Below are 21,439 nucleotides of genomic sequence, written 5' to 3'. Positions count from 1 at the left end.
GGACAGCCAGTAGGCACGTAGGGGGTCCTTCTTATTCAACCAATAGGAGAGCTACATGTCGACATTCTACAATGCTCCCCTAGCGGTGATTGGATGGAATGTCTTCGGCCCTTTCTGGGCTTCTAGAAGCTTCCTTGAGTTTGCCAACGAGCCATTGTAACAAATACTAATTAATAAAAATATAAAAAAAGATTACGAAGTAATCTTATAGTGAGATCATTTTCAATAAAAGTGCTGTTAATAACGTTGAATAGTAAATAATAGTGATATAAATTTTCATTCATTTGGATGAAAAATTGAATCTCCAGACATTGAAGTTGTTATGATACCATTAAAACAGTAATGTACAATCAAGCAGTTTAAAATTTTCAAAGTGACATCGTTCCCGATAAAACATGATAGCAATTAAATAGTGTCAGTTGAAAGCTGCTTTATTTACGATATATTTGTACCGAAAGGTTTTATTGACTATTTGAAAAAGATTCGAGAATCTATCCTGAAGTGGGTTGTTAATGGTCATAAGATTACTGCTTGGATAGTCGTTTTGATCAGGTTATTTGGTCATTAACTTTAGGTTAACGCTTTCTTGAGCTGAACAATTATTCGAAGATATTAATCATACATTGGTGATTTTTTGGCAATAAATGTTATTTTTAAGTAACAGAGCTACATTGTCTTTGTAGTTTTAGCAGATGTCATTCTCTCTAAAAAGGAGAGAAATGTAGAAGAATTTTACATGGATTATATCTTTTATAATAATTAACTGACACCATAATGTCTCACAAGTCCTTCCATTTTTTAGCCATAGTAAATGGCTTAAACTGATGAAGTCCACTTGTTTTTACTTTGTCAACAAATGAATTGCCATCAAAGGCTTCTTAACCACTATTATTAAATGAAATACTTATGGTCTCATGTAACAAGGTGTCAAATTCAGACTGTTCTATTTATAACCAGGTCTGAAATCTAAGTGATATTTTCTAAAGCATATGTCACTTGAGATCAAAAATAACTCTGATAAAAAAACCACCGAAAACTACAGTATATTAGTCAGTTATTTTATCTTAGTTTGAAACTCCTCAGAAGTCTACTCACAGGATTAAAAAAAGGATATTATTACCACTTTAATTTTCACAACAATATTCTTAAAGAAACAATTAATTAGTGCTAACTACTATATAGTTCTAAGACCGAAGAAATGTATTTAATCCGTATAGTATAACCGTAACCAAAATCTAACGTAAATTAAAACTCTTAGGACTTATGCAAGAAAATTGTCATTAGCTTTTGAACAGAAATTCAAAGTAACTCCCTTTCCGAAATAGGCCTACATATATACATATGTATAATGACTAAACGAAACGTGCTATAATTTGTTCTACAATTCTGATTTTTAGCGAAATAAGAAGAATCGATTTCTGAATAACACTATGCAATACGAGTTTTCTTTTTTAAATGGATTTTATACAGGTAGTGTGTAATTTAAGTAACTGCTGTTATTTTCGTAAGAATTTTTTTCACATTTAGAAATAAGTTGACTACAAGGAAACTTAGTGTTAAAGTGTTTCGTCACAATACTGATCAAACGCTGGTTAAGTGAATAATTGCTTGGCCTTTTTCTTAAATATCATGAAACCATTCCGTACACATTGATATGTTTCAGAATTTCGTCGTGATAATGAGGTGACTGTTGAGGTTGTGCGTGCAATGACAGCAGTAGTGAAGAATTATAACATCAGTAGGTATGTTGTCTAGATTCTGAAGTTTTGGTCTATTGAATTGCAAGCGATTATAACTTCAACAATCTTTGAATTTAATTGCAGTGTAGTTAAAAAGATAATTCTCTGACATCTGAATTAATCATTAATTATTAGATATTTTTATTGGTCAAACATTTCGGTTTTTAAGTAGACTTTTCACCCCTTGTAAGATAGACTTCATGCGTTCAGATGTTGTATTTTACCTCTTCATTAAATAGACATATTAGACAGAAATCAATAACGGCGTTATTAAAAAACTTTATCAATCTTGTGTTTTTGATTATTCATGAAGATGACCTTCATTAGTTTAAAATATGTAAATGATTACCTGCATACTCTAAGCATCCGTTTTATATATTATTTGCATTGGCAGTCATAAAATAATAACTATATGGTGGTACTAATTAGTAAGTACAGTCAACTATATGATCTCGTAGCTAAGTTTCACAAAACTAAAATATTTTAAGTTTCCCAAGTACATAATTACACAATATTGAGCTTACGACTTAACAGCAATAGTATATTATATACCGAAATATCTGATAGTACACACGTTATAACTTGAAAATGGGAATCAATTTTAATGACTTAATAAATTGGTTATATTTACACATTAGGACGGTAGAAATATTTTGATTTGAAAATACCACATGACATGATTATTAGTCAATGGTTTCAATAACCATAAAATAGATTATCGATATCTTAAGCTGTAAAAACTTTATTTGAAATCTCTTCTTTGTTAATGTTAAGAACTGAAATTGATTAGTCTCAACTGGTATATGCTTAACCTGTGCGGATCGACTCCTTATTTCCATTGCTTGTTGAAGAAAACTTTTAGATATGCTACTAATAACATTATACATGTATATAATATGTAAATTAATCTCTTGTATTCTGATGAATTGACATTAATGGGTCAGGTATTAAACAGATTTAAGTGTGTGCTCAAGTCAGTTAATTAGTTTACACCTAGTAAGGAAGTATGATAATTATTGACATTTCACACCTGATCCTTCTATTTAATTCAGTTAATTATGGTAAATATATAAATTGTTTAGAACCTAATTTAAATTTCTTAGATAATCTGTGTGCATTACTTTAAATATGCTGAAATTAACAAATCAGTTAGAAGCAATAAAAATGATTTCTCCGTTCAACAAATCCACAACAACCGGTGATATTTTGTACATTGGAAATGCCTGTAGCACAATGAAGTCCTAATAGGTAATATGGTTACCGTAAGAATAAATGCCAGTCATTATGAGTGAGAACTGAAAAACATATCAATTCATAAAATATTGACAGACTTTCAATATATTTATATCAAAATGGTCATCATATATGAACTTTACTAAATGGATATTTTATAACGTTTTATAGTAGTAATATATTAATGATAGTTTACCTGGACCTGTGATCGACATCAGGGAACAAAGTGTTGATTTCCTAACTTTTGGAATCGACAGAGACTCAGTAATGCTCATTCACAACCATGACTATATTTAAATCCATATATTCTCATCACATTAAATCTATTGTTTTAAACAGATCAAAGTATAAATGAACATAATAGAGCTATGAATATTGGTTCGACTCCTTATCACCATACAACCACTATCCCACATACGAATAAACTCAATCCATGTAGTTAGCATAATATTATTAAGTAAATGGTCCAAACTCCAAATTTAATTTAATTATAGTATGACGTTATCACCTTCTATATCAAAGGCGGCCTAATTCAGTATGAAATGTCTAGTTTTATTTGAGTAAATGTTCTACGTCAAATTATGCGAATCTCAAACATTTTAAGTAGTAGTTCTATCCTTTTTATAACCTTTTATTTAGAGTCTGTGGATAGTTACATTAATTTTCATAAGCAGCTATCAAATTTGACAACTACTTATATATTTCTTCATGCAGTTGTGTTAATATAGAGTATTTAACTGCTGAAACTAATGTAAACTGAAGACAGAATACTTCCATGTTCAAAAACACTACACTTTACTGAGAATATTTGTTTTAGTAGACAATATAGTAAAGTAATAATGTTGTCATTGTTTTGTGACTTTAGTGATGAAAATTTAAAAATCACCATGAATGTTAGGTGGTTGGAACTAATCGGTATTATTTCTTAACCAAAAGTTTTAAACTAGCTGGAACTGATCATTTGGTACAATTTTATCCTCACAAAAGACTAGATAATCACGATACGAGTAACTATCCAGTGATCAGTTAGTGTTATAGTAATCATTTATATTCCATTTAACAATTATGTTGTTAAATAAGCTTATGAGAAACATTTCACATCTTGATACTCATTAACTGTCCTAATTCAAATTTCAAAGAAAAAAAAATTATTTTACAGATGAACTACTCTTTTCACTATCACCCTGAAATTTATTCAATTAAAATTAACTGGAAATAAACAAACTACTATGGAAAATCTTATTCTTTGAATCCTACCATATGCACTGTGTTCCATCAACCGAGATAACTATTCAACTTCAGCTGCATTATCAAAAATTGTCAAGTTCAGATAAATCTCCGTAAAAATCGATAATAAAAAATACCGAAACAAAACCTTTTAATTTAAATAAGGTTTATAGATGGTGGATAACAATTCAATGAAATAATGAACTACAATATAAAATATCATGTTAACATTTACAAGACTAAACAAATGAATTTTAATATCAGATGGGGTTTTGTGGACATGATAGTAATTTTAATAGTTGAGATCATGAGTCGATTGGTTGAAGTTAGACATTAACACCGTTGAATACCGGCCAGCTCAGTGGTCTAGAGGTTAAGTGCTCTGGCGCGAGACCGATAGGTCCTGGGTTCAAATCTCTCGAGGCGAGATCGTGGATGCGCACTTCTGAGGAGCCCCACAATAGAACCAAAAGGCCGTTCAGTGCTTCCAGGTTCTCCATGGTGGTCTAGCTTCAAATGACTCATGATCTTAATTATTGAAAACAAATTTTATTCATTAATCTACAAAACTTTGCCTGTAAGGCATTACATCGACTTCAAATTAAATAATACAATTAAACAAATGATTTTGAGTATCTTTCTTTTCAACTCCAATTACTTTATTAAATTAATTAGGTTTTTAATAACTTGATAATAATTAAACGTCAAAGAATAAAGTGATTCACCCAAACCTTGTAGAAATCAGTTACGAATCCTGAAATTTATCATAGTGAAATTTTATACATTCCATATAAGGTTTTCAATCATTTATGATTTTGCATCAAAGAGTGATTCATGTTAGACAGGCTTTGGAAATCACCAGAGATCAGAAATCCAAGACTTGGTGTGACTGTGAGTGTACATTATAGAGGTGTTCAATACTACGATAGAACAGCTGTCCAGTAATTTTTGGTTTTTATTAGTTTTCTAACCAGAGTCAACCTATAATGTATAATGACAGCATTCAACAACCTCTATTACTAACATTATTTACTATTTCTGTAATCGATTGGTCTTTTTGTTTTTTTCCCTCTCTTTCTTTAATAGTAAAATAATGAAACAAGATGAAGAATTGCACAATTTAGTCGAAGAACTCGAGCTACAAGTTAGTCAAGAAAAAGAGCAATTAAAACAAAAGGTGAACAGTTTGTTTTGGCATATGTTTATTTCTCCTTGTATATAATTCAATAATAATGAACAGTCCTATATTTGTAAAATAAACATAAACCAAGATAATAAGCTTCATTGATAATATAATCATATATTCAAGGGTCTGACTAAACCAGTGTAGTTGGGTCTATTCATTCTATCTTATATAAACATTTTGGTAGTAGGTTAGATTATGTCAAATGAATAAACTCACATTAGCAACTCTTAGTCTAATAAAAAGTTTCATAGTATCAACAGCTACGCGAAATTCTGAAGCTCTTCCATCGTACCAGTTAAAGTACCAACAAAACACAATCAAACATTTCGCGTTATTGCGTATAATTTAAAATTCAAGGTTCACATTATTATATTCATAAAAATATAAGGCTAAAACACACAGATATGCATATGACAAGAATATTTGTAAATAACAAATCGATGATTAGTTTACTGTAATTTTTGAACAACAAAAGAAATAAATAACATTTGGTGAGTTAAATGAAGACTTACAATTGGATATTATAAAAACTCATAAACCAATTATTTAATAAATACACACTGAAAGTACATATGATAAAGGATGCTTGTTATTTAGGATGAGAATTTTGGCGGCGTTATTCAGCTAAATAGTTGTCGATGTATTTGAAAACTTTCGTAACATATCAGTTCAATGCTACACTTTATGAAGATAGCTGACAGGAAAATCTAGATCTACCCGAAGTTTGTGCTGATGATGTCGTTCAGAAGGACAATGAAACATTTATAAAAATCACCCACTTGAGCTACAAATCTTCTCCACTTAACACAAGTGTAAAATGATTGTATATTCAAATTATCCAACTATTTTGGATGAAAAATGCAATTTTCCGTTAGGAGAATAATATAAAACATAATTACAAATAATTTGATATAAAATCCTTTTTAAATACATCTAATTTATAATATTGCATGTTACACATTCTCATTTCTTTACAGTTAATTAATAAGAAAAAGTTAAGTCTATTGATTACTAAATCATCCAAACACAAAATATGAGAACTTTCTAAGTCCATATTTCTAATTATGGTAATCTCGACTTATTCAGTTAACTTTGGAGTCCGTAATAGTTTTTCTAACATATTTATAAATATCTAGAAATCATTTGAAAGTATATAGATTAATTATACTTTAATTAAGAGTTATATTTTCATTATCAGAAGGGGTTTTGTGGAGATTTAGTATTTTCATAGTTGAAAGCGTGAGTCAATTGAAGCTAGACCACCAGAGAAAACCTGGAAGCACTGGACGGTAGGTCCTGGGTTCGAATCTCGTGAGGTGATGTCGTGGATGCGTACTGCTGAGGAGTCCCACAATAGAACTAAACGGCCATCCAGTTCTTCCAGGTTTTCCCTGGTGGTTTAACTTCAATTGACTCACGCTTTCAGTTATATTTTCATCATTATTTTATTATTTCTTCTAGTTTTACTAGTGTTCATTACAGTGATTTTTTTAACCATAGTTTTCATCAGTAGTAACCTATCAATTAATATTTCGCACTTATTCACACTCATCAGTGAGATTCAATTACATGTTTAACAAAATGTATACTGATCCAACGATTATAATCTTTAAAATTAAATAAACTAATTAAATATTGTAGTGTTTTATTGTATCTATTGTGAAGAAACATTGGATTGTGTATTTTTATGCTACACATTACATGAACATTTAATTTCCCAATAATATGCAAACAAACCAATAACATATAGTCGCATTTCAATAGTTGTAGTAAACTTTATATTTCAAGTGTTTTTAATCTTTTCCTGAAATGAGCTTTGATTTTTTTTCCTTCTTTATATAAAGGAAGAACTCAAAGAAAGAGAATTGAAAGAGGAATTAAATAATAAAGTACAAGAAAAAGAAAAATTGTTAAATGACCTTGTACAACAATTTGAAAAAGTAAGGTTTTTAAAATGTGTGTTCACATGATCAATAGTTTGTAGTACATTCACCTGTGAAAGGGATCAATTTCGATTTGAATACAATATCCTTTATTTTAGTTATTCTTAAAACACACAAAGAATTGAGAAATATTTGACTATTGAATATTAGAAAGAAATAACATCTATATTTTTACCTGAAAATGTCTATTTTTAACATAAACTGAAATCTAATTAAGAAGTAGTGAAATGTAAAGAACATTGAGCTGTTATTTTGTTATCACTAGGATAGCATCTATGATGTCGAATTCCTAGAGCATGCAAACTTGAAAGAGAAAACTTACTGGTTAAGCTCTCATTAGTGTTTCATATAAAAGGTAACTTTATGTGAGTCTACAAAGTATTAACATATTAGTTTGATAAGAACTTATCTTTTGATTACCAAATTTATAAAGCTGATATACAATAGACGTACATGACTGTGAATTTACGAACTGAACTTCTACCATCTGATGTATAAAGTTTTCAAGCAGAAAATAATATCATTCGTAGTATTTCATATTTTTTTCTGATTCAGAATAATTGTAAAACACATCTACAATAATGAAACCAGTTTGTTTTGGGATTCACTGGACGAAACTACTTCATTTATATGTTAAGATAAGCAATCAATTGACAAAATAGGTCACATACAGCGAGCCTATTACATACATTTCATAATGCCAGTGCAAACTGATGAGTTTGTTTTCAATTACCTATATTTGGTAAGAAGTATTTCACCAACCATTACAAATTGAAATAACTTCTTTTATTCAAGTATAACAACTTTACATTTCGTGATGAAAAACTAGTTTTTAATATTCATCAAGCTCTGTCTGCCATATTACTGATCACATCGCATGCTTTATGAATAAAGTTAACGCAACTGTATGTAGTTCACCACAAGTATTAGTTACAATATAGCGAGAAGTTTCTACACATCCCCAAGTTTTACAAGAGGTCGCTGGAGATTTGAATGCTATGATGTTGGGGGGTATAAATTTAATCCCAAATAAAATAAACTTAAATGTTTGATTCTTTTTCAAAAGTACATATTTTGGTTTAGACTGTCGGTAAAACACCCTCATGAGCTACAAAATAAAAGGATTTTTCAACAGTTGTTTTCAACGACCATTTGAAAAAGGAAGAATTTAAAATGGAAAATGATCACGTTACTCATTTTTCAGTTACGATAATAAATTCTTGATTGAAACGTCATTAGTGATCCATCCAAACTCTGTAAATCAGTGTAAATATTTCTAAAAATGGAGATATCTAATTTTTTCTTTAGCTATAGGACTGCAATTATATTGAAGTAACTAACTCATATGATAACATCTAAATGATAACTGTAATCAAAATTTTGTTAGGAATCCAGATGGTCTTAAAAGAATCCTGTCAAGAAAGGAACTACTGAATCATTTTTAATGGTGAACGGTACCCCATTTAAATTTTGATATCAAAGTAATGATCATACAACTTATAATTGATAAATTTGGTTTGGACAATAATTTTCCCCAAGAAGAATGTTCACAAACAGCCTACATTAGGTGATTGAATGTAATCGATGAGAAACTCAGGACTTTACACTCTTCAGGAGATCGTACCTGTAATCTTGAGGTAACTAGTGGTCCATTGTGAATATGATCAGGCGTCACAGGTACGAGTACAGCTTGCTGACGAATGCTAAGTATCACTAAACATAGTTCCTTAGTTTCAATTTAATTACCTCCAGCTACCTAACATCTCAACATAGTTCACGCAATCTCAAGTCATTCGGACTGCTGGCCACATTACAGCTCGACAGGTAGCACTCGATCAGGAAAAAAGGACTAGATCAATACGATAATGCTCACTACTCAGAGAAAAATCGATTCCACAGATAACCTGAATGGATCAAAACCAACGAAAGAGAAAATTTAGGAGATTTCTCGAGAAAGTCGAATCACATACATCAATATTCATGTTTTATATAACATGAAAGATATTAAGATGTCCTTTCTCACATTACCTATATAAGGGGCATTAAATGAAGTCGACAAAGCGTAAGCTTACTACTCAGTATCCTAATTTCAACTAATCGAACCAATAAATTCTATCATCATAAACTGAAAACAGTCAACGTTCTAGAATTAAAAAGTTTTCCATATACTATATATATATATATATATATATATATATATATATATATATACCAACAGCTAGAAAAGTCCCCTACTTTTAATACAATTCAAATATTGTGGGAATAATGCGGTGCATTAATTCAAATCGCCCTGAAACAATATTTAAGAAAGGAACATTTTGCAGTCAATTTCGTTTATTGTCCTAAATGTTTCCTTTAGTTATCTGTAAGGGCTGACAAATTTTCCTATTATAGTATTATTTTTAAAAAAAAACACTACGCTAATAGTCATGACTTTGATGATCAATAAGATTCTAGTGAAAATAAATATGTTGCTCCATTTTCTGACTACGAAACTTCTTTAGGATAAAGATTAATGTAGTCAAATGTAAACTAGTGTTCATATATTATGATATGTATTATTACTAGTGTGCATATCTGTGAAAACATATCTCATTACGAATCAACATGGGTTGTATAAATACTGAACGTCTATTTTCACTCAAAAAGTATTAGGTAATACATACTAATGAAACAAAATGGATAGGAACCAGAATTATATGTATTAACTATATAGGCAACAAAAACTAGTTTGAAGATGACTTCTTGCCTTTGAGTTAGATTCCGTGAACATTTAGATATGGGGTTAAATTATAACTCAAAGATCACATTCTCAAAGTATTCTGCACTCAGTAATCTGTAGATTTCATATATTTCTCTGGGTCTGACAGTTCTGAGCTCGACCTATGGCTGGGCTTTGAGAAAAAGCAACAGTATTATTATGTAGATTTTATTTGGTGATAAAAGATTCTTTTATATTTATTTAAACCTTAATTATTGCTTGTATTAATGAGATTTAGAGCAAAAATATGTATATTTGTGTAATTCTTATCTTTATTAAATGATATCATTACAGGCCTCTAGCAAAGTAGAAGAACTTCAAAAGACTCGAATGAGCATTGCACAAGAAAAAGAGAAATTATTACAAGAAAAAGAAGATCTAGAACGTAAATTAGAAGAATCACAAGAAATGTTAAATGAATGTAAAGATTATATTGATACATTACAGAAGAAAGCACGTGAAGAACGTCGACGTAGAGCAAAAGCAGCCATAGAACTTAGTGAAGGCATAGCATTAGAACGTGAAACATTAGTAAGACAACTTGATATGTTAAGGTATGTCTATATTCAATACCAGGATCAATCAATTTTTTACAATTAGTAATATTTTCACATATAATTGCATAATCGTAAAGTGAAATGTGAACCACAGTTGTAAATCCACTTACCTACAGTTTCATTGTTGAATGAATTGTGTAGTTCATATTTATTATTTCCTTTATAAAAGTATCACATCACCTATTAATTTGTATACAAATGAAAAAAAAATTAAAAAGGTATACTTCATTCTCATTAAATCTTAACATTGGTCTTCAGAAATGGTACTAAATCTTTTCTACATAAAAATTATTAACTACTTACATTCTGATTTTTTTCTATTTCATCAACATTCTAAAGATAATATCAATAATAGTGACCATATAAAATTACTAAAATCTCCACAAAACACCCTTCTGATACTGATCATATGCTCACTGGTGACTGGCTCCATGAGGTATTTCCTGGAGTTCTATTGAGAAGCAGTAACCGGTGGAGTTCAACCAAGTCTGTTGGAAGATATCAACTCACTGAAGACATTGGTCAATGGTTGCTCAATTTCGTGGATTGGTTGATGTTAGACATTAACACCGTTGAATACCGGCCAGCTCAGTGGTCTAGAGGTTAAGTGCTCTGGTGCGAAACTGATAGGTCCTGGGTTCAAATCTCGCGGGGCGGGACCGTGGATGCGTACTGCTGAGGAGTCCCGCAATAGAACGAAACGGTTATCTAGTACTTCCAGGTTCTCCGTGGTGGTCTAGCTTCAATTGACTCATGATCTCAACTATATAAAATTACTAAAATCTCCACAAAACCCCCTTCTGAAATGAATAAATCACTATTAAATATATATATATTTAATGAGCTAGTTATATACTAGACTGATTAATTAATTAAAATAAAACTATGATGACTCAATTTAATTAGTTTAAAAACATAAATTTTTTTAAAATTTGAAGGTCATAAGAAGGTCAAAAATTCATTATTGATTATATTACTTAAATGATTGAATATTTGTTAAATAATGTAATTTCTAGTACCAACTTATTATAATCAGTGTACAATACTTTAATACCTTTCTATTATTAGTATTTTACTATTCTCTATTGCAATGATATAATGTCTTTTTCTATTCATAGTCAGTACGTTGTTTTATAAACCTGATTAATTAAGTTATTTATTTAATGATCTCAAGCTAATTATAGTGTCTTTTTTTGCTTAACACCTTGTCGTTAACTGTGAATGAACTGGAATTACAATAAATGAACGTAGTTTAAATGTGTTGAAGATATGCTTAAAATGATTACATAACTGTAAAATAGCTTATGATTGATATTGTTTGTTAGGTTGTTGATTATACGAGTATAGATATATAGACGTAGGAGATAAATATCACGCATTAACTTATCATCATAAGTTTGGGTGTTATATACATTTGAAGTTGATTCCAAAGTTATATTATGTTGTCATGCTCTTTTTCTGACATAATATTCAAGTAATGACACTAAAGTACTTTAAAAGATAATAGATTAAGTGTGATTTTTGTAATTAAATTAGAGGTAGATAATAATTTAGCCTGATGGGTACCATTATGACTAATCGACTTTAACTCAAAAATCACCGAAAACCAGAACAGATTGCGTAGCTGTTATGTATCTGTATAGAACTCAGTAGCATGAACCCATAACCCCATCGGAGGTCAAACCCATGGTCTGCGAAATTTACATCAGAGAAGTTGTCTTTAAGTGTATGAATTGAAATTCCATATTCTATATTCCCAACTTTAGTTAACTTATAATATAACACCAATGTCATCAGTTGTGATTGTCTCACTCCACAAAAATTGAGTTAGCTATGATATTTCACAGAAAATATATCCATGTTAGTTATCAATGTAGGCAAGTTCATTATTCAGATGAGTCAATTGTGAAGATTAGTTCCTTATCTGTTGTCGCAAAATGAAGTAAGATGAACAAATTCAATATCATTTGTCCAATTAACCTCTTATAGTCAAGTTTCTTCTTAATTTGGAACTTCATGATAAAAATAGACAAAAGCCAACATTCACAATATTATACACATTCAAGCTAATCTATTCGATTTATCACAATGAGCATATCATTAATCATTTTCTTTTTTTAAAAAATGAATAACATGATGATATTATTCCATTATCATCCTAGTGGATATCCACTTACAATGTCATCACTAGGTACAGCCACTTATTTAGATTTCGGTATAAAATTCATTTGGCAGTAATTTCAATACACATTCTACTCTATTCACTAATTTACCTCTTCACCAAGTTTTTTTTAAAAATAAAATTATCATAACCTAATTATTATATAATAAAAGCTGATGAAAATCAGTTAATACACATGGACATTATGAAGTATATTAGTTTATAGTAACTAATTATGGTCAAACCAAAAAACAACAACACCATAATTGTTATTCCATGGTTAAGTGTACCTATTAAATCATTACTAAATATCATATATTATACTTGATGTTTCAAAAAATTTAAACATATATGTGTTTTTTTATTGTCATAGTTACATTACTTTAAGCTGAAATCAAAACTGAATTCAAATTTAAAAAGAAGAGAAATATTAAAATTTCACTTTTTAACCTAAAGAAAATGAAGTCAGTCAGTCAGTTACAACGTAGAACTTCGTACGTGCGTACATTAGTTAGAGTTGCCATACAACATTAGCACAGAGATGATGTTATCGATTCAAATCCCATATTGGTAGAAGTAGTAAGAGTATAAGCATTAATGTGAAAGATTAGGGTTAGAAGATGTTATTCAATGAGTATAATACAATGAAATAAATTTGGAAAGAGAAAAAGGATACAGACATGAAGAATTCAGATTAGAATTTGGCAGAACACAGAGAGTGGATGCACCTTCGCCATTGCAAACGATTTTGAGCCATGTCATTCAAGGTCTCTAACCATCGGTTGCTATCATCTCGCGAATCCCAACCAGGTAGTCTACACCTACCAACATGGCTCAGTCCACTTGTCAGTGACTTCATGGATTTGTGCCGTGTTTTGGTCTGGCCGCCCCTAGCTTTCTTCCAACCTACTCCTACACCATAAAGCATTGCACGTCGGGGCAGTCGGTGGTTGGGCATACGTAACACATGTCCCAGCCATCTCAACTGGTGAAGTTTCACTACTTCATCAATCGATTTGCCATTCTGACCTAGTACCCGTTTCCTAACATCTGCATTACTTACCCGGTGGTCCCAGGATATACGAGCAATGCGTCGAAGACACCTATGATCGAACACTAGTAGCCCACGAATATCCTCTACTCTTACCGGCCATGTTTCACTTCCATAAAGTAGGACGGAAAGGACTGCTGCACAGTAAACCCGTCCTTTTGTTACTAGACGGATATCTCGCCTACGCCATAAATGACGCAAGTTCGCAAAAGCTAGACGAGCCTTCTGTATCCGTGCTGAGATTTCGTCACACACCAGACCACAAGGGCTGATCAGACTCCCATGATAAGTGAAGCTGTCAACACGCTTAACTACTTTACTCCCTATCATTAGTTCAGGTGTCGATGCAACCCAATCCTGAAGTAACATTCTGCACTTCGAGGGAGAGAATCGCATCCCGAACATGCCTGCATTGTCGCTTATAGTGGTCAGAAGACTCTGCATTTTGTCAGAGTCTTCACCGAATAAAACTATGTCGTCGGCGTATTCTAAGTCAACAAGTGAGCCTCCTGGTAAAAGTTCAACTCCAGGAGATTAAGATGATGAAAGTGATACCTCTAAAAGCATGTCAACGACAAAGTTAAACAAGAATGGGGAGAGTGGACAGCCCCGACGAACACCACTTGAGGTAATCAATTCTGATGACAGTTCGCCATAGGCTCTAACTCGACCAGTTGTGTTCGAGTAGAGAGCCTTTATGAGGTTAATGTACTTCTTCGGTACTCCTTTCACTGACAAACACTGCCATAGAACCTCACGATCAATGGAGTCAAATGTCGCCTTAAGGTCAAGAAATACTACTATTGTGGGACGTCTGAATGTATGTCTATGTTCTAGGACCTGACGTAGAGTGAATATCTGGTCTATACAACCACGTCCAGGTCGGAAACCAGCCTGGTTTTCTCTAGTCTGCTCTTCACGAGCTTTGGTTAGGCGTCCAAGTATTATTGAAGCTAATATTTTAGACACTATATTAGTCAAACTGATTCCTCTGTGATTGTCACAGGAGGACTTTTGTCCTTTCTTATAGACTGGCGCAATCAGTGATTGGGACCAGTCAGATGGAATTACGTCCAGTTCCCAGATTCTACCTAAGACTTCAGTCAATCTCGTTGCTAGTACTGGACCACCATCCTTAAAAATCTCAGGGGTAAACTTGTCAGGGCCTGCGGCTCTCCCTCGTTTTAGATTTCCTATAGCTTTTTCAACCTCGTAGAGAGTTGGAGGACTTACCTCAATTTGCCATTCAGGACGACTGGGGATCGTGGGTAACTGAAGTGTGGCTGAAGGCCAGTTGAACTGATCCCTAAAGTGTTCTGCCCATCGATCCAATCTCCTGGATTGAGAATGAATGATATGTCCATCTTTGTCTGAGATAGTTTCGCTAATAGTTGGGTTCCTAATGCCGGTTTCTTTAATAAGTCTGAACAGCTGTCTGCTGTTACCTATTGCCGTTGTCTTTTCCATCTCTCTTGCTTTCGCTACCCACCACTGTTCACGATCATTGCGTAGGCTTCTTATTAGCCTTCGCTTAAGCTGACTCCGCTCTTCGTTATGTTCAGAGCCAGGAGGGATGAGTTTTCGAGCATCTATCAGTGCGGTAGATGCTGCCGAGATCCATTGTTTCTCCCTGACCTTATTGCTTACCTTACTAGCGGATATCACAGCTGTTTCCACAGCTTTTCGGATGTCATACCACGCTGCTTCCGGGTGGACACAACTTACATGTCTGTCTAACTGTTTTTCCAGTTGTTCCTGAAATATATTCTTAGCTTGCTTATCATTAAGTAGAACCCTTAGAGGCTTCCCTGCAGTGTCTTTCCTACGTCCAGTAAGTCGCAGACAGATACGTGCTCGCACTAGAGCATGATTTGAATCTAAACATGTGCCCCAGAATGAGTGACAGTCTTCTATCGAGCCCCTCCATCGGTGGCTGATAGTGATGTGATCTAATTGGGTCCAACGTTGGCACGAATTCGGGGGTCGCCATGTCAAAAGATGTAAGTATTTGCAAGAAATAGGCGGTTATCTGAGCACAGCTGCAACAGACGGTCGCCATTATCTGTTCTTTCCGCCATGACACCATAAGATCCTCCCAGGTGTCTTTCCCTTTCACTTAGTTTACCTACTTGAGCATTAAAGTCACCAGCCACTATTACTACATCAGAACGTCTAGCTTTTCGGAGAAGGTCAGAAAGCTTCCTGTAAAACTCATCTTTTATATCGTCTGAGCTACAGTCAGTGGGAGAGTAGGCAGAGATGACGAAGAGACAACGACGAGTTTCCCTATCTTTCCGAGTCCTTACTGATCCGTTTAGTCGGACAGCGCATAGACGACTGTCTACTGGGATCCAGTCTAAAAGAGCTAGTTCTGCCCTACGACTTAATGCTATACCTACTCCAGCGAGGCCACGGGAAGCAGCATCAGGGCTTCCAGATACACGAAGCGTGTATCGAGATGGTTCTTTATTTTGATTAGGTGAGGTCAAATGAATGACACTACTCGGATCTTGTATGCGCGTTTCAGAGACGCAGCATACATCGATGGTGTAAGATTCTAGAGTCCTAGCTAAGGAAGCCTGTTGTCCTATTTGGCACAATGTTCGGACATTAAAAGTTCCTACATGTAGTTTAGAGCGCGGTTTCAGGAGACCAGGAATAACGTTCCGTGTACACGAATCGTTTGCCCTAGCGGTGCGAGGTGATAAAAGGACGTAGGAAGGGTTAGTCGTGGAGATAAGAGAGTTGTTAGGAGGTGTAGGAAGGATTTGAAAGTGACCAACTTGGTCTCGTGTGCTGTTACGGGTATGAGGGCATTTATCACTTCCCGGCTGCCCACACTGTGGAAGGGTATTTCTTGAGGGACCTGAAAAAGAAGTTGGATTAGTGTTGGTCTGAACGACCTGGGAGCGTGACCGCAGTGCCCAAGGGACAACTGCTTGAGGCCGGTCACGCACGGCTTTTTTGTGGGGGATTTTTGAAGTGTTAGCTCCGTTCTTCAAAGGACCTTACCGCCGGAGACGGATATCCGTGGGATAAGGCGAGGTGTGCATTTTTAGGGTCGACCTTTTCTAACCCCACCCCTCCTTGTGGGAAGGCAGCATCGCTGTCATGCTGGTTGTCTGAAGGAAACACCTTACTGCCGTCACACCTCTGTACAGTCGGCAGTACGACTTCGCCTTCGGACCTTGGGATTGCTGCTTTTAGTCTTACCGCTCTTCAACCGACCTGTCTGGCATGGTAGGACCTCGAGGAACGATTGTTCCAGCCAGCATAGCTCGATTGCTTCATCACGATAGGCAAGCTCGACCACCACGTCAAGGTAGCAGCAATGGTCGGGAAAGAAAATGAAGAAGAAGAGTAGAAAAGAAATACTTAGGATATGACAAAATATCCTAACATTAATTGATCACTAAATAGTACCAAGTGTCTTGTTTTCTAGTTTCAATTGATTGATCCTATCGATTAAGTTGTAAACTAATGGCTAGACAATCATCAGTACATTTAGAAATAGGTTAATTGAGATCCGTATGGTTTAGTGGCAATATATCTGATTGTAGCACTTAGTGACACCAATTTACAACTCTACTAGGAGCATCATTTTACATGATATGTCAGATATGCCTTACAGAAGAATACAAACTGGAGTGAAACCTATGGTCAGGGTTTCATACTGGCTGTTTCTAAACAGTGAAATCAATTTCCTAATATTATTTTATTGGACAGGCCTGAAACTCCTTTATATCCCATCTCTATCCGTTTGTGAATAGAATAAAGAAGCCCCCAGGTTTAACATTGACGTATTTTCCGAAATTCGCTCAATTCTGGATCTTATCTGTAAATTTCTTCCATCCTTATCTGAAATAGAATTGTAAATCCTCTTCTTCTGTGGAAAATAATCCAGCGCTCAAGTATGAATTCGGTTGCGTTTTTTCCTGTAACAATTTAAGTAAATTACCGTGAAAAATGAACTATTCTTTACTTTTCTTCAACTAGTATCACTTCATCCAGGATAGAGCCCTTAAAAAACTAATTAACTTCTACATTTTTAATCGTTTTTATATAGGACTATTAATCAAAAGTTAGTCGATGAACAAGAGTTTAAATCCCAAACGCTTTACGCAGTAAAAGAAACATCACAAACAATTGATTTACGTGATTTTCACAGTAAATCACAATCACTTGATATGACCAGTGCAAAAGCTTCAGATACAACAATAAAGGATACTGCCGCTTTACCACATTTACTACGTAGTTCAACTGATTTGGATGCAACAAATTTTGAGATTGCAGATGCAAGAAGAGGTTCTACATTGAGTAATTATTTCACACCAGTAATGTAAGTCTAACATTTATTTATGATTGTATAAATTTTTGGATTAAATTTTTATTCCAATGATATTACTTCCAAATTATTTTAGTCGTGAGTTAGATAAGTTCAGTTCAATAAATCAGTGAGAATCACGGATGATATTTAACTGAAATTTTGTTCTTAATAAATGCAATTGAGAATGTTCCTAGTTAAATCAAATAAATGCATTACTGTTACTATTTAATATGATGTATTATTTAGGTAGCTATCTATTTATCAAATGAGTACATCAAATAATACTCCAAATCTAAATTATCAGTATTGCTCAGTAACTATGGTATTTAATACATAGTTTTTACAGTTGCACTCACGAGTCAATCTAAGCTAGACAACCACTGAAAACCTGGAAGCACTGGATGGCTGTTTCGTTCTAGTACGCGACTCCTCAGCAGTGCGTATACACAATCCCGCACGTGGAACTCAAACCCACTGCTGAGGAGTGCCTTACTAGAAAGTAGCGGCCGTTCATGTTCTCAGGTTTTCAATGGTGGTCTAGCTTAGATCGACTCATGAATTCAACTATGGAGATGCTACAATCTCCACAACTCCCCATAATGACACAGTTTTTGATTTTAAAAAATACTGCTTAATCCCATCATCATAAAACAATCCTTATTTATTCAGCACTTTCATTAAAAACTCCATTACTTTCATAACTAAACTGAATTGTTTCAAGATAACTTTGATCTCCATATTTGAATAATACACTGAGATGTTTAACTGATTAAAAATATGTTTGATGGACATTTCAAAATGGATTACGAACGCAGAAAGATGGTTTTACAAACAACGTAAAGGAACAAATTAGCGTGAATCATCAAATTCCAAACTAGAACTATCTAAGTGTTTAGACAGAGAAGGAACAAATAATTGACCGTATGGATTTTTAAATATAGATTCTAAATTTTAATTTGGCATCACTTTAGACTGAATGATGACAGTATACGTGAAGGAGATCTTGAAAATATTGATGAAGCAGAAGAATATGAAGAAGTTTTCAACCAATGTAGATCATATTTTATTTTTAAAAAATCTCTTATAAGTAACTTATTATAGATCCTGGCAGTATATACACCCCTCATATGCGAAAAACTTCACAGAAATCTCGAGCACATATGAAAGATTCAGCTGAAGTACGTTATATGCCAAAGTGAGTTCATCGATTATCACTGTCACTAATATTATTATTATTACTATTGTTAGAGTTCCGCAGAAGAAAATGAAATTATATTTGTATTTTTTATCATAAGTTAATAATTATTCAACTACATTTAGCTAACTGAATGGTACTTGCCATCAATATTCTAGGATATGCTTCTGTTATAATAAGTTGGTAATAAATATAAATCCAATTATGTTCAGTGGCATCTAGAAGTTCCGATTAATAAGGTATTAAGATAAAAAGCACAGTGAATGGGTATAATTATGTTTATATTAAGTACTAAGCACTAAAATATTCAACCACTTATCAGTAGAGTAACCTTTCTTGACGAAAGCACAATCCTGTCTTGAAAAATAACTTACTTAGGAAGTCCATTTGTATAAGTTACATTTATCTTCAACAATATCTAATTCACTTAATGAGAAAATATTCTTTAGAATCCAAAAGTTTGTTCGAAATTCAATATTATACGCATAAACGTATTGAATAAGTCAAACTCCTATAAATGCCTTCATAAATTCAATGTATATCTATTTTTTAACCAGATATTTAACTGATCATTAGGGAAGTTATAGTAAATTGTAATCTAGTGATAATTTGTAATTCTATTTGACACTGAAGCTATAGTCTCTTGAATCGATAGGGTTGTGTAAAGTGAATAACTAGTAATAATGTTAAGTGATATTGATACTATATATTGAATTAATTAAAGTTGAACCTGAAATATACTGGACTCTTATTCAATAAGTGAATAATATCTAATAGATCCAACAATGGGGAAAATATCGGGTTGATATTGCTGAATACTTCCTAACGAGGACTAACCTGTTGTTTAGTGCTTTACGATTTTCGATAACTGTGTGAATTGATATCAATCTGTGATGAAAGTATTGTTGTGCATTATAAACGGCTATGACAATCATCAAACTTAAAACATTTTATTAATAACTGCTGTTTTTAATTCATTTAATCATGTAGTGGAAGAAGAGTTTCACCTGATGGGGCTTCTTACATGAGCTCAAATGCTGACTCGACTACTGTGAGTAGCTTTTCTGTTATTTGACATACAAACTATTGAATAATATTTAAAGAGTAAAGCATAGATGTTTGTTATTAGGCTTACATATATAGCTCAGTATTAAACCCTGTTAGAAGTAATACTCTTTATAAATAAGGATTTGTTACTCGTTTCGTTTTCTAAACCCTTGTTCACTCAAAAAGAAATATACGTCTACTTGTTGAAGTTTCAAGTTCCTACAAGGTTCTTATTAGAAAAATTCGTATATTTTTTTGGAAATAATAATTATGATGATTGCACAGTTATACCGTGTTTTCAGATAATAGGTCCACTGATATCATCCTCATCGGGAAACCTGAGAATACTGGATTTAGTTTTATATTGGGTCATAGATACAGACATCAACTGATGATAAACATTAGGAAGATTAACATACTTGAAAAATTCCTTCCGATAACATTACCAAACGTATCCCTCCTCTTCTGTCGCTACCTCTGTTAAAAAAAGCACGGCTTTCCGATAAGTAGAAGTACCTGGGTTAGATCGAAAACATATTATTAGGATACAACAACATAAAGGGTTAAAATTATTAAAAAATTGTTTACTTTTTGTTTTTCTTATTTCAATAGTTTCCTGACTATTATTGATATGTATTAATAATTATATTCAGTTGTCTATGTGTTGTTATCCTCTTTTCATTTTATTCATGTTCTTTACCTATATTTAAAAAAGAATGGATTATTTGCTGAACGTGTCTACAAAGTTATATTTGTTGGTGATTCCGGTGTTGGAAAATCAAGTATTATACGAAAATTTGTATCTGGTGTATTTGATTTAAATCTTCCATTAACTGTGGCAATTGATTTTCATGTAAAATTTATGCATTGCGATGGGACTAATTTGTATCTACAATTATGGGATACAGCTGGACAAGAGAAGTAAGTTCATATAGATGCATAAATATGTATGTGTCTGTATATGTTTAACTATATTTCCCTTTTCCATTTACTAGCTCATTTCAGTTTGTCT

At 33.0% G+C, this 21,439-nt stretch overlaps 1 protein-coding gene across 1 annotated transcript in view; it reads left to right on the top strand.

Moving 5' to 3' along the window:
* The window catches only part of Smp_150830 (hypothetical protein), a gene marked incomplete at both ends in the record, with an annotated part of 43,937 nt that overhangs the window by 12,331 nt on the left and 10,167 nt on the right, over positions 1-21,439 (top strand). The window contains 8 exons of the mRNA XM_018796916.1: positions 5,286-5,376; positions 7,230-7,325; positions 10,384-10,643; positions 17,925-18,197; positions 19,157-19,236; positions 19,287-19,380; positions 20,371-20,431; positions 21,143-21,348. Coding sequence (XP_018652010.1) covers positions 5,286-5,376; positions 7,230-7,325; positions 10,384-10,643; positions 17,925-18,197; positions 19,157-19,236; positions 19,287-19,380; positions 20,371-20,431; positions 21,143-21,348 — 1,161 coding nt within the window. The remainder of the gene's footprint in view (positions 1-5,285; positions 5,377-7,229; positions 7,326-10,383; positions 10,644-17,924; positions 18,198-19,156; positions 19,237-19,286; positions 19,381-20,370; positions 20,432-21,142; positions 21,349-21,439) is intronic.

This window comes from Schistosoma mansoni, chromosome 4 (assembly GCF_000237925.1).
Source record: "Schistosoma mansoni strain Puerto Rico chromosome 4, complete genome".
NCBI lineage: Eukaryota > Metazoa > Platyhelminthes > Trematoda > Strigeidida > Schistosomatidae > Schistosoma > Schistosoma mansoni.
This window is presented reverse-complemented; position numbering and strand designations above follow the sequence as displayed.